Source organism: Bos javanicus, chromosome 21, assembly GCF_032452875.1.
Source record: "Bos javanicus breed banteng chromosome 21, ARS-OSU_banteng_1.0, whole genome shotgun sequence".
Classification (NCBI taxonomy): Eukaryota; Metazoa; Chordata; class Mammalia; order Artiodactyla; family Bovidae; genus Bos; species Bos javanicus.
The window spans coordinates 40,691,241-40,706,302 of NC_083888.1; the positions used below are offsets into that span (position 1 = coordinate 40,691,241).

At 39.2% G+C, this 15,062-nt stretch overlaps 1 protein-coding gene across 2 annotated transcripts in view; it reads left to right on the forward strand.

Annotated features, from left to right (window-relative positions):
- The first annotated feature begins 173 nt into the window (after positions 1-173).
- SCFD1 (sec1 family domain containing 1) overlaps positions 174-15,062 on the forward strand; it is a 112,951-nt gene continuing 98,062 nt past the window's right edge. Inside the window, exons 1-4 of one of the 2 annotated variants that reach the window (XM_061394067.1) lie at positions 174-288; positions 8,104-8,174; positions 10,198-10,286; positions 13,300-13,390. In XM_061394067.1, coding sequence (XP_061250051.1) covers positions 231-288; positions 8,104-8,174; positions 10,198-10,286; positions 13,300-13,390 — 309 coding nt within the window. In that variant the 5' untranslated portion in view covers positions 174-230. The remainder of the gene's footprint in view (positions 289-8,103; positions 8,175-10,197; positions 10,287-13,299; positions 13,391-15,062) is intronic. The other variant, XM_061394068.1, reaches the window with a different exon arrangement.

Here is a 15,062-nt window from a genome sequence, read left to right on the forward strand (position 1 = left end):
TCTGGCCGCTGTAAACAGTATCAGGTATTCAAAAGCGTCATTCTCCTATTGGGTCTCCAAGTTCAGTGGAGAGAGTTGAGGGCATGGGGCGGGCCGGGGGACCGGGGGCGGGCAGTCACTTTGGAGGAGGCGGGGCCGGCCCTTTGTGGTCCCTCCCATTTGGTCTTTGCTTCCGGGGCGGTCGTACCGGCCACGTCATCGTCAGGCTAGGCTCGCCAGCCAGGCAGTGGATGGTGGGAGCCAAGATGGCGGGCGCCGCAGCAGCTAGTATCCGAGAGAGACAAACAGGTACCAACTTACTCCCTTCTCTGCGGTTTTGTGCTTGCCATGAGGACATCTTCCTCTGCTTATCGGCCTCGGTCGCGTGGCGTGCAGCTCTAAAACGGACCTCAGAGTTTAATCCAGTTCTCAGGGCATCGAAAGCCCCTCCCCTTTTGAGTTTTTAGGGAAGAGATTCCATTAGCTTGATAAGTCGGCCCTCTGATGTGGTGCTGGAGAAAGTGCTTTAGGGGTGAGTGGGTTGCTACGGTCCTGCTCTTGTGTCTTTCCTGCTGGGTCTCAGAAAGCCGTGGCGACAAGATCTGGCAGCTGGCATTTCCCGCCCTCTGTTGCCATCTATGAGGTCTTCGCGTTTGTTTCTGTGCGTGGTTCGGTTCTCTCTCATTTAAATGTTGAGAGTTTACTCTTTCGGCACTTCCACTACAATTACAAAATTTAGATATTCTTTCCAGAGCAGGTTCCATTCTGCCATTTCTCTCCTATGAACTAATCTGAAGAGAGATGCCTAGTGATAATGATTTCCGCCCTTAGCACGCTGGAATGGGATGTAAGAATGGCAAAAAGAATGAATACCTTTCCTATTACTTGGTAGACCAGTGTTTTTAAACAATGCGTTATCAATTTCATGTTTAATAGAACATGCTTATATATTTATACCGTGAAAGTATGAGTAAAAAAAATACATACTGCTTCTGCACTTTTTTTTCCACCTTAGATACTGTTAGTTTTGTCATTTTTTTTGAAACTTTGTTGACAACTTGGTTTACACCTGCTAGATACAAACTAATAGTTTATACCTGTTCGCTAATTGTCTTGATAGTTGGCAAACTATCAATTCTGAGGAGCTAACAAATAAGCCATCAAGAATTTTCAAGTTGAAAGTTGTGTCTCTCGTCGTTAAGTTCTTCTGCATATAAATCTGAGTAGGAATACAACTGGTTACAATTAATATGGTCTACAGAAAGGATTTTGGCTGTACTTGATTCCTTCCTTTGAAATTCAAAGAAACAGTAATAGATTTCAATCTGCTACTGACACTGCATAATGAGCTCTTAGATTCCTGTTCACCTTCATTTTTTCCCCCACATTACCAGGAGTGATCATGTCACATACTTGCTCAAAATCCTCTTGCAGCCTGGGGCTTCCCAGGTGGCTCAGAGGTGAAGAATCCACCTGCCCAGTTCAATCCCTGGGTGGGCAAGATCCCCTGCAGAAAGAAATAACAACCCACTCCAGTATTCTTGCCTGGGAAGCCCCATGGACAGAGGAGCCTGGCAGGCTACAGTCCATAGGGTCGCAAGAGAGTCAAACATGACTTGGTGATTAAACAGCAGCAACAACTCGAGCAGCTTCTCATTTCCATCATGGTAAAAGCCAAAGGTGGTCTACAAAGCTCTATATGATCTGCTTTCCACTCAACTTTCTGACTCACTTGCTATTACTCTCTCCTTTCCTTGAGCACACCAGAATGCACTTCAGAGCCTTTCCTTTTTCTGGAATATTACCTTCAGAGAGATCTGCATGGCTCACTTCCTCACCTCCTTTGGGATTTTCCTCAGATGTTGCTTCTCAGGAGGCCTCTTCTGACTAAACTACACCACAACCATCTCTTCTACCTGTGGTCTCTGTTTTTCTCCATAGCATTTATCGTAATCTCACGTTTTACTTGCTTTCTCCCCCCAACTAGAATGAAAGCTGCTTAATGAGAAGTAATTTTGACTGAATGTTTTGTTTAGTGCCAACAGCTGGTGCAATGTCTGGCAGATGGTAAACACTCACTAAACATTTGTTGAGTGAATAGTAAGTGTAGTTGAATGTATAGTGAATGAAGAATGCGTTCCAGGTAAGGATGAAACTGTATTAGTGAAGTCTAGGACTGCAGATAGTATGTTTGGTCATTTCAGTTAAAAGCAATGAATTTAAGCCTTTAGAGAATTACTCTAATGAAAGTAAAATTGTTATTGTTATAGTCGCTAAGGTGTGTCTGACTCTTCTGTGACCCCCACGTACTGTAGCCCACCAGGCTCCTCTGTCCACGGGATTTCCCAGGCAAGAATACTGGAATGGGTTGCCATTTCCTCCTTCAGGGAATCTTCCCAACTCAGGGATCAAACCCACATTTCCTGCATTGGTAGGCAGATTCTTTGCCACCAGGGAAGCCCAAAATACATTCTTATATGTTCTTGAGCATAGACCGTTTACTTTTTTAACAAATCCATGGTGTCAGAATCCCTGTTAACAAGTTAGCCAAGGCTTACAATTGGGGAAATTCACGAAGATGGAGGTAAGAAGGCAAATGTGGGAACATCTGCTGACTAGGGCTTCTTTGCATTAGTGGAGGCCTTCTTCTGGAGAACACCATGCACCTGAAACTCATATGTAACCCAGGCTGTGAATCTTCCTAGTGGTCCTCTGTTACGAAGGTGAAATATAACACCTGTGAGCTTCTGAAGTAGGTCCAAATTATTGGCAATGTGTATTATTGTCTGGATATTAGGTACAAGCATTTTACCAAAAAATCATGTCTGTATCTCTGTACATATAAATATATTTATCACTGAAGTGCAATCTCCTCTATTATTTTACCTGCCTCCAGAAATAAGCATTTAGTAGAAGTTTTTCTAGTGGGTGAAGATGGTGTAAATTGCTACTCAGGTGATATGAGTATTATAAATTCCTCTGGTAGGTGTTTATGTTGTAGATTATTCTCTTTTATTAAAACCTGATTCAAATGCTTTTTTAAAATCAACCAGGTAGATTTTAGGGTTCCCAGTCGTTTAAAAATTTAATAAGCTACCCTCCCTTGAATATTTGGCAATCTCAGTTTCATATGAAAGTATTGTTGTTCAGTTGCTAAGCCATGTCCGACTCTTTGCAACCCTGTGGTTGCAAACCAGTTGGAACCAGACTTCCCTGGCCTTCACTATCCCCGGAGTTTGCTCAAGCTCATGTCCATTGAGTTGGTGGTGCTGTCCAACCACCTCAATCTTTCCCAGCATCAGGGTCTTTTCCATTTAGTTGGTTCTTCGCATCAGGTGGCCAGAGTATTGGAGCTTCAGCTTCAGCATCAGTCTTTCCAGTGAATATTCAGCGTGGATTTCCTTTAGGATTGACTGGTTTCGTCTCCTTGCTGTCCAAGGGACTCTGAAGAGTCTTCTCCAGCACCACAATTCAAAAGCATCAGTTCTTCATCACTCAGCCTTCTTTATGGTACAGCTCTCATATCTGTACATGACTAGTGGAAAAACCATAGCTTTGACTAGATGGATCTTTGTCAGCAAAGAGGTATCTCTGCTTTTTAATACACTATCTGCTGCTGCTGCTCCTGCTGCTAAGTCACTTCAGTCGTGTCCGACTCTGTGCGACCCGAGAGACGGCAGCCCACCAGGCTCCTCTGTCCCTGGGATTCTCCAGGCAAGAACACTGGAGTGGGTTGCCATTTCCTTCTCCAGTGCATGAAGGTGAAAAGTGAAAGTGAAGTCGCTCAGTCGTGTCCGACCCTCAGCGACCCTATGGACTGCAGCCCACCAGTCTCCTCCATCCATGCAATTTTCCAGGCAGGAGTACTGGAGTGGGGTGCCTTTGCCTTCTCCGAATAAGCTATCTAGATTTGTCATATCTTTCCTTCCAAGGAGCAAGCATCTTTGAATTTCATGGCTGCAGTCACCATCCTTAGTGATTTTGGAGCCCAAGAAAAGAAAATCTCACTGCTTCCACTTTTTCCCCTTTTGTTTGCCATGAAGTGGGACTGGATACCATGATCTTAGTTTTTTGAATGTTGAGTTTTAAGCCGGCTTTTCCACTCTCCTCTATCACCATCATCAAGAGGCTCTTTAGTTCCTCTTCGCTTTCTACCATTAGTGTGGTGTCATCTGCTTATCTGAGGTTATTGATATTTCTCCTGACAACCTTGATTCCAGCTTGAGCTTCATCTAGCCCAGCATTTCGCATGATGTACTCTGCATATAAGTTAAACAAGCAGGGTAACAATATACAGCCTTGATGTAGTCCTTACGCAGTTGGAACCAGTCCATTGTTCCATGTCCCTTTTTAGCTGTTGCTTTTTGACCTGCGTACAGGTTTTCAGGGCACTCCCATCTCTCTAAGAATTTTCTACAGTATGTTGTGATCCACACAGTCAAAGGCTTTAGCATAGTCCATGAAGCAGAAGTAAATGTTTTTCTGGAATTCTGCTTTTTCTGTGATCCAGTGGATGTTGGCAATTTGATCTGTGGTTCCTCTGCCTTTTCTAAATCCAGCTTGTACATCTGAAAGTTCTCATTTCACATGCTGTTGAAACCTAGCTTGAAGGATTTGGAGCATGACCTTGCTAGCATGTGAAATGAGTGCAGTTGTGCAGTAGTTTGAACATTCTTTGGCATTGGCATTCTTTGGGATTAGAATGAAAACTGACCTTTTCCAGTCCTGTGGCCACTGCTGAGTTTTCCAAATTTGCTGACATATTGAGTGCAGCACTTTGATACCATCTTTTAGGATTTGAAATAGCTCAGTTGGAATTCCATCACCTCCACTAGCTTTGTTCATAGTAATCCTTCCTAAGTCCCACTTGACTTCACATTTCAGGATGTCTGGCTCTCAGTGAGTGACCACACCATCGTGGCTATCTGGGTCATAAAGATCTTTTTTGTATAGTTCTTCTGTGTGTTCTTGCCATCTCTTCTGCTTCTTTAGGCCCTTACAGTTTCTGTCCTTTATTATGCCCATCTTTGCATGAAATGTTCGCTGATATCTTCAGTTCTCTTGAAGAGATCTTAAGTTTTTCCCATTTTGTTGTTTTCCTCTACTTCTTTGCACTGTTCTTTTAAGAAGGCCTTCTTAATCTCCTTGCTCTTCTCTGAAACTCTGCATTCAGTTGAGTGCATCTTTTTCTTTCTCCCCTGCCTTTTGCCTTCTTCTTTCTAGACTATTTCTAAGGCCTCCACAGACAACCACTTTGACTTCTTCCATTTCATTTTCTTGGGTATGGTTTTGGTCATTGTTTTCTGTACAGTGTTACAAACCTCATTCCATAGTTCTTCAGGCTCTCTATCTGATCAAATCCTTTAAATCTATTTGTCACCTCACTCTGTAATCATAAAGGATTTGATTTAGATCATACCTGAATGGCCTACTGGTTTTCCTTACATTCTTCAGTTTAAGCCTGAATTTTGCATTAAGGTGCTCCTAATCTGAGCTACAGACAGCTCCAGGTCTTGTTTTGCTTACAGTATAGAGCTTCTCCTCTTTGGCTGCAAAGAATATAATTCAGTCTGGTTTTGGTATTGACATCTTGTGATGTCCGTATGTAGAGTCGTCTCTTGGGTTGTTGGAAGAGGGTGTTTTCTATGACCAATGTGTTCTCTTGACAAAACTTTTTGCCTTTGTCCTGCTTCATTTTGTACTCCAAGGCCAAACTTGCCTGTTACTCCAGATATCTCTTGACTTCCTACTTTTGCATTCCAAACCCCTGTGATGAAAAGGACATCTCTTTTTGATGGTATTTTTAGAAGATCTTGTAGGTCTTCATAGAATCATTCTACTTCAGCTTCTTTGACCTTAGTGGTTAGGGCATAAACCTGGATTACTCTGATGTTGAATGGTTTGCCTTGGAAACAAACTGAGATCATTCTGTCGTTTTTTAGATTGCACCCAAGTACTGCATTTCGAACTCTTTTTTGAGGGCTGCTTAATGTCTTAGGGATTCTTGGCTTCAGTAGTAGATAAAATGGTCATCTGAATTAAATTTGCCCATTCCCATCCATTTTAGTTCACTGATTCCTAAGATGTCAGAGTTCACTGTTGCCATCTCCTGTTTGACCACATCCAATTACCTTGATTCATGGACCTAATATTCCAGGTTCCTACGCAATCTTGTTGTTTACAGCATCAGACTTTACTTTCACCATCAGACACATCCACAACTGAGTGTCATTTCTGCTTTGGCCCAGCCTCTTCACTCTTTTGGAGCTATTTCTCAGCTCTTCCCCAGTAGCATATTGGACACCTACCAACCTTGGGGACTCATCTTCTGGCATCATATCTTTTTGCCTTTTCATACTGTTCATGGGGTTTTCACGGCAAGAATACTGGAGTGGTTTGCCATTCTCTCCTCCGGTGGACCACAATTTGGCAGAACTCTCCACATTAATTCATCTCTCTTGGGTAGCCCTGCATGGCATGGCTTACAGCTTCACTGAATTATGCAAGCCCCTTCACCACAACAAGGCTGTGATCCATGAAGGGGACATAAAAGTATAAAAAGATTTTTATTTTTCTTAGAAAACATTGCTGCTGCTGCTGCTAAGTCGCATCAGTCGTGACCAACTCTGTATGACCCCATAGACGGCAGCCCAACAGGCTCCCCCATCCCTGGGATTCTCCAGGCAAGAACACTGGAGTGGGTTGCCATTTCCTTCTCCAATACATGAAAGTGAGAAGTGAAAGTGAAGTCACTCAGTTGTGTCCGACTCTTCGCAACTCCATGGACTGTAGCCTACCAGGCTCCACCTTCCATGGGATTTTCCAGAAAGAGTACTGAGTCTGCTATAAATCATGAACAGAAGAGCGATAAAAACCACAAAATGCTATAACATGTAGAGCGTAACTTCTGTGATTATAGAATTGTATATTTTTCTGTGATTATAGAATTGTATATTTTTTAATCAGGGTTTATTGTTTACCTACCACATCTATAGGAAAGTCTCACTAGTGGATCTGACAGGATAAACTTGCCATAGAATGACTCCAGGACAGCTAAAAAATAGAACTACTGTATGAAGGTTTTGAACCAATTAAATATAGATGATTTTTATTTCTAGCAATACTGATCTTTTTAAAAATAATGTATATATGTATTTTTGATTGCTGCATGGACTTTTCTCTAGTTGCAGAGATTGAGAGTTGCTCTTCATTGCAGTGTGTGGCTTCTCATTGTGGTGGCTTTTCTTGTTACAGAGCACGGACTCCTAGGGTGCACAAGCTTTAATACTTGGTGCACGTGAGCTCAATAGTTGGCAGTTCCCCAGGTCTCAAAGCACAGGCTCAGTAGTTACAGTGCATGAGCTTATTTGCTCTGTGGTATACGGCATCTTCCTGGACCAAAGTTCAGACCCATGTCTCCTACATTGGCAGGCAGATTCTTTACTGCTGAGCTACTAGGGAAGCCCATCAATACTGATCTTAATCTATTCATTTGCTGCTGCTAAGTCGCTTCAGTCATGCCCAACTCTGTGCGACCCCATAGACAGCAGCCCACCAGGCTCCCCTGTCCCTGGAATTCTCCAGGCAAGAACACTGGAGTGGGTTGCCATTTTCTTCTCCAATGCATGAAAGTGAAAAGTGAAAGTGAAGTCGCTCAGTCGTGTCCGACTCTTAGCGACCCCATGGACTGCAGCCCACCAGGCTCCTCCATCCATGGGATTTGCCAGGCGAGAGTACTGGAGTGGGGTGCCGTTGCCTTAGCTATACAATAAACAGACAACAGCACCAGTTTATCTATTGAGGCCACTGCAAGTTTGTGATTGACATGATTTTTTTTTTTTTACATCTATATAAAATGTAGTGTGGTATCATCAGGAGACATGGAAAAGGCTTCTTCCTGAACATTTTTCACATGTTCATATGGAAACAGATGCTTACCGCATGTTAGAAAATCTAGACACATGCCTTTTAGCTGTTGATCAAACTGTCTTACAAAGTCATTTGATTAATCAGTTTTTCCAGAGTGATTTGTGCATTTTGTTTTGAGGTAATAAGTAATAAATGTGGGAGGAAAGTGAAATCACAGACATTGGTAATATTTAATAAGACTGTTTTCATTTCCAGTGGCTTTGAAGCGTATGTTGAATTTTAATGTGCCTCATGTTAAAAATAGCACTGGAGAACCAGTTTGGAAGGTAAGAGACTTTTATTTTAATGGAGATTCTTTCTCTCAGCCCTTATACCAATAAAGTGATGGAGGAGATTCTTATAATACAAAGAGTAATACATTTTAGTTGTAATGTGTGAATATTTTGCTTTTATTTAACATGGCTTAATGTGAATCTTTTTTTTTTTTTTAATTGAAGCATAGTTGATTTGCAATATTGTGTTAATCTCAGGGGTACAAGAAAGTGATTCTGTTATATACAGAGATTTCTTTCAAATTTTCCATTATAGGTTATTACAAGATATTGAATGTAGGTCCCTGTGTTATATGGTAAATGCTTGTTGTGTATCGGTTTTATGTATACTATTAATAGTTTGTATCTGTTAATTCCATCTTGTTCTTCAAAGAGATTATAATGCAGTTGATTTGGTTTAAACTTTATTCGATTATAGCCACTTTATATTTCTCTCTTTCTACGAATTAAGAGCAAATCAACTTGGTTAGTTGAATCCCAGGGAATCCCAGGGACGGGGGAGCCTGGTGGGCTGCCGTCTATGGGGTCGCACAGAGTTGGACACGAGTGAAGCAATTTAGCAGCACCTTGGTTAGTTTGGAGTATTTTGAAAACTTTTATGAGCCCCTGTAAGTCCTTTGGGTTAATGCTAATAAAGGTGATTAAAATCATCTATATTGAATTTACAGTTTAAGCTTTAGCAGGGTCCCTCATTTTCCTCTTCCTTCCTGTTTATTTGCGGTCACCTTCCTATTGCCCTTTGCAATACTTATTATTTCTAGTGCCTATACTGCTGCTGCTACTGCTGCTGCTAAGTCGCTTCAGTTGTGTCTGACTCTGTGCGACCCCATAGACGGCAGCCACCAGGCTCCCCTGTCCCTGGGATTCTCCAGGCAAGAACACTGGAGTGGGTTGTCATTGCCTTCTCCAATGCGTGAAAGTGAAAGTGAAGTCACTCAGTCCTGTCCGACTCTTCGCGACCCCATGGTCTGAAGCCTACCAGGCTCCTCCGTCCATGGGATTTTCCAGGCAAGAGTACTAGAGTGGGTTGCCATTGCCTTCTCTGAGTGCCTATATTGAGCATATGAATTAAATAACTTGAGAATTTATGGGGTTCATTCAGATTCGTGTCAAATTCTTTCCCTACCCATCACTTCTCTTATCACAAGATTAATAATATGGTATTGAGATGTAAAGAAGAATTTGAATTCTGCAACATCCAACCTTTTGTAACTAGAGCAGGAGGATTTTTATAAATAGTCTTTGAACTTATTAAGCATTAGTTTTGAGAGTGACTACTGTTTGAAGGTGAGAGTCACTCAGTTGTGTCCGACTCTTTGCGACCCCATGGACAATACAGTCCATGGAATTCTCCAGACCAGAATACTGGAATGGGTAGCCTTTCTCTTCTCCAGGGGATCTTCCCAACCCAGGGATCGAACCCAGGTCTCCCGCGTTGCATGCCGATTCTTTACCAGCTGAGCCACAAGGGAAGACTGATTTTTACTTCTGTCTTTAGAAAGGATATGTGTGAACTGGATAGGGGAGTGTATCTGAGTTTACTGTATGTTCAAAGTCCTTTATTATAGCTTAAGATATAATAAGCTATATCTTACTATAGTCTCTAGTATCTTATAGTCTTCAGTGTGTCTTTTAACCTAGAAAAAAGTATTTTATAAGAAGAATTTACATAATAATTTACCTTAACCAGAGTAATAACACTTCTAAAGAATGAATTACTAGGTAAGTGGACATTTTGGTAAATAATTGTGAAAAATACTAAATTGAGGTAAGTATAAGAATTCAGTATATTAAAATAAAATGTACTCAGACTTCCCTGGTGGTCCAGTGGTTAAGACTCTGTGCTCCCACTGCAGGGGTCTCAGATTCAATCCCTGGTTGGGGAACTGACAGTCCAGTGTGGCAAAAATAAAACAAAATAAAATGTACTTCAACAGTATCTTAATATTGGGTTCTCTATTGACTGTTTATTGATAATTATATTTTAGAAACATGTGACTCTTTTTCTTTTAACTAGGTGCTCATTTATGACAGATTTGGCCAAGATATCATCTCCCCTTTGCTATCTGTGAAGGAGCTGAGAGACATGGGAATCACTCTGCATCTGTGAGTTTTAACATATTTCTAGAAATGGCATTTGTTTTCAAATATATTGTTAAAAAATATTAGCCACCCTGAAATCAAATTACTAGGGGTGTTTATTAAGAAAATAATGTTAGCTTATAGTACTTGTATATAGAAAACAGCATTTTTCCCTCTTATCTTCTCTTATTAAACCTTTTATTTCCAAAGGAAAAAATAATCCTCAGTCTGAGAATTTAAATTTTCTCTTTTTCGTCTTTTCCTACAGATTGGTTTGCTCTCTTATGTAAAGGAAAGGAACTGGTTGTCTGAAGGTCTCTTTCAGCTTTGAAATTTTTTTATTCCTTTAATTGAAATACTCTTTTTATAAGGACATTTCAATAATTGTGATTATTAATAGTAGCAGGAATATCAGCCTTGCTTGATGCTTGTATTTTCTCTCTCTAAATGGGTCCCGTATTTATGTCATATATAGGACTTATTTTTAATGTTTGTAATTGTAGTTTTACCTGTTCCTATTCTTGATCTGTATTGTCACATTATTTTAGGTAAAAAGAAATAGAAAACATATTTTTAATTTCAAAGAATCACCCCAAATTCCTAATTGGATTTACTTTCCTCCCTTTCAAAGATGAGCAATGATTCAGTTGTAAAAAATTTTATGATGTCTGATGACAGGTAGAGCTTTCTGTTTATTATTCTTTGTAGTTACACTAATACTTAGCCTCACTATGTTATTTGGCTGTCAAAGTGGTCATATATGAAAATAAAATAAATACAGTTATCAAGTAAAACTATAGTTCATTTATTTCAGTGAGGGATAAGAAAAATACACTTTTTTAAAAGAGGAATATCTAAATTGGTATATCTTTAATTTGAAAAACTTAAGTAACTGGAAAATAATGACAGTCAATCTCCAGAGGGACTTTCTATGTTGTCTTCTTAACCACTGAATTTATTTGATTACATTCCTTATGATATGACTGGTAAAGCAAATAAATTGCGTTATTTTGCATACTTAGCCTACTGGACATTTAGAGAGGACTATATTCTTGAATAGCTACTAATACTTTTATGTACTGAAGGAGTCCAATTTTATGGCATTGTAACCTATTTGCTTTTTGTTTTTTTAGGACATTATCAGTTTTCATTCTGTGATATTCTAATATGTTGAATTATAACATGCTCTTATTGGGAATGTGATTTAGATTTCCAGTGAGTAATGTATCAGAATCTGGTTAAAGTCTTAAATTCTCCAGTTTTATATTAAATATTTGTTGTAAATTAATAAGACCATTACATTAATTCTAAAAAATCATTTTAGTTTTTAATATTTATGAAATTAGAGTCTATCTTATTAATGCCATGGCATAGTTTAATGGGCACCATTTTTCTGTCAGTTTAATATATTTTAAAATTGATAGCACCTTAGGTTTGATGAAATATAATATTTGACAGATTTTTCCTTTCATTTTTATGTCAGACTTAAAATACGGATCTATTGTTGGTGATTTGTAATGCTTATGACCTGAACTGAAGTTAAGGTTTATGCCATCCTTGAAAATGATGGTGTGTTTTAAGCATTGGTTATTTTTGCTGCCTTACTGTTTAAGGCAGCAAATGAATTTTTATTTTATTTTATTTTACAAATGAAAAGACTAAAGTTTGTAGAGTTTGAGTGATTGTCCCATAATTGTATAGGTAATTAATTGCAGAGTTGTGGACAGATTGCTTGACCATTATGCTGGACTGTTTGTCTGCTGAACCATAGTGGCTCAGAAACAGTGACTAACAAAAACGAAGCCTGAGTACTTTTAAAGAGTAACAAGATATTCTGCCAGTTGAGAGTTGTATGTTCTTGCTGCATACATGTTGCTACTGACATGAGAATATGAAAAGATTATTAATATATAGCTACTCTGGTAAATTGCTATGCACCCTGTGTCTGACTGTTCTTCCTTTTTTGCTGGAGAATGTTTCATCAGTTACTGTAAATAATCTGCAAGTTGGTTGAAGCTGATTTGTAGAAAACAATACAGGTTTCCAGATCATGAAAAGGTGGTTGTAGCCTTTTAGATAGTTAGACAGTCAGTGTAAGGCAACAGCAACCAGTGGCTGCCAGCACATTATAATCCTTTTGATGTTAGCAGCAGCCAGACATATGGAAAGAAGTTACTGACTGTGGACTCACTGGCAGCATGGGCCTCTTTCACTCTCTTCTTCACAGAAGGATGAGTGAAATATTTGTATATATAAAAGGATATATGTAGAAGATTGTATATGGGATATTGCTTACAGAAGCATGACTGGAATATTGTAGAAATAGAATATTTCTCTTTTTTCCTGATAAAAACATGGTAAAATCTTATAGCGGTGAATAAAGACATTTTGTCATTCATTTGCTATTGGGATATTTGAATGACTATACTCCCTGAATTGTAAAAGAAAAAGCTATCAAGTTGTACAGTCTATGAGATGCTTAGCTGATCTCTTATGCATTTTCATGAAGCAATAAATAGAATGATATATATTGTCTTAAAGATTTAAGGAAGCGTTCATATATCTTCCATTTAAAAAATATATTTGATTTTATTTATAGCTAAATTTTTCATCGCTTCTAAAGATTCTAAAGACAGTTCCAGCTTTCTGTTTTCCCTTTCTTAGAGAATAGCAGTTTCCTCCCACTTACCTCCTCCCACCATATTTCTATGAAAAATGGGAATAAAATTGATTTTGAATGTGCATTAGTTCTCATTCAGAGGGAATATTGGTTGAAGAGACTCTGACCATAAGAGGTATTAGAAGTAAAGTGATTGGAGTAGAAGAAATTAAAACTGAGATTAGGATCTTACTAATAAATAATATTAACATTGATACGAGAAGAAAGCTGGGTTAAATGATTAATTGCAGTAAGAGCTTTTAGAGTACGGTCACTGTCCTTGAACTGGTAAACTTCTAGTTTGAGAAGTAGTGTTTTTAACTATCTTTTTAGATAAGTGACTAAGAAAGTAAATTTTATATTCTTTACGTCTTACAGGCTTTTGCACTCTGATCGAGATCCTATTCCAGATGTTCCCGCAGTGTACTTCGTAATGCCAACTGAAGAAAATATTGACAGAATATGTCAGGTAATATGAGTTCTTATTTTCTTGATTCTTGAAGGTGGAAACTTTTTTTTTTTTTTCAAAAAAATTTTCTAGATATCCATTGTGAAAAATCAGAAATTTCCTTACCCAATTTCTCACTTTGATTTCTGAGATTATCTTTGAATATTCTGTAGACTGAAAGATTTAAAAATTTTTGACTGATTAAGCATTATATTTATTGAGAATAACTCTTGCCTTAAAAAACAGAATACCTAACTATATTAGCTTTAGTTTAAGAATAGGAATGTAATTCTAAGAATAGGAGGTCCAAGTTGGTACGGCAGCTCTGTTAGACAAAGGTTCAGGCCTCTGGTATCTTTTTGACCTACCGTCTTTAGTTTGTCATTTTCCATTGTCTTGGTTGTCGCTTCACGTATACAAGGTGGTAGCTGCAATTTTAGATATGACATCTATGGGATATAGGCAAGAAGGAGGGAGAAATGGACTATGATAGCCCTGACTGTTGATGTTAATCAAGAAAACTAAGCTTTCCCAGAAACTCCCAGAAGACTTCGGTTTATGTCTCATTGCATAGAATTAACATCAGGGGAGGTCACAAAAGTTAAGCTTTAGATGAGTGTATTGTTACCCCCAGTTCAACTATCCAGTTGAGCTATTCCAAATCCTAAAAGATGATGCTGTTAAAGTGCTGCACTCAATATGCTAGTAAATTTGGAAAACTCAGCAGTGGCCACAGGACTGGAAAAGGTCAGTTTTCATTCCAATCCCAAAAAAAGGCAATGCCAAAGAATGCTCAAACTACCACACAATTGCACTCATCTCACACGCTAGTAAAGTAATGCTCAAAATTCTCCAAGCCAGGCTTCAGCAGTGTGTGAACCGTGAACTTCCTGATGTTCAAGCTGGTTTTAGAAAAGGCAGAGGAACCAGAGATCAAATTGCCAACATCCGCTGGATCACGGAAAAAGCAAGAGAGTTCCAGAAAAACATCTATTTCTGCTTTATTGACTCTGCCAAAGCCTTTGACTGTGTGGATCACAATAAACTGGAAAATTCTGAAAGAGATGGGAATACCAGACCACCTGATCTGCCTCTTGAGAAATTTGTATGCAGGTCAGGAAGCAACAGTTAGAACTGGACATGGAACAACAGACTGGTTCCAAATAGGAAAAGGAGTTCGTCAAGGCTGTATATTGTCACCCTGTTTATTTAACTTATATACATCATGAGAAACGCTGGACTGGAAGAAACACAAACTGGAATCAAGATTGCCCAGAGAAATATCAATAACCTCAGATATGCAGATGACACCACCCTTATGGCAGAAAGTGAAGAGGAACTCAAAAGCCTCTTGATGAAAGTGAAAGTGGAGAGTGAAGAAGTTGGCTTAAAGCTCAACATTCAGAAAACGAAGATCATGGCATCCGGTCCCACCACTTCATGGGAAATAGATGGGGAAACAGTGGAAACAGGTCAGACTTTATTTTTCTGGGCTCCAAAATCACTGCAGATGGTGACTGCAGCCATGAAATTAAAAGACACTTACTCCTTGGAAGGAAGGTTATGACCAACCTAGATAGCATATTCAAAAGCAGAGACATTCCTTTGCCAACAAAGGTTCGTCTAGTCAAAGCTATGGTTTTTCCTGTGGTCATGTATGGATGTGAGAGTTGGGCTGTGAGGAAGGCTGAGC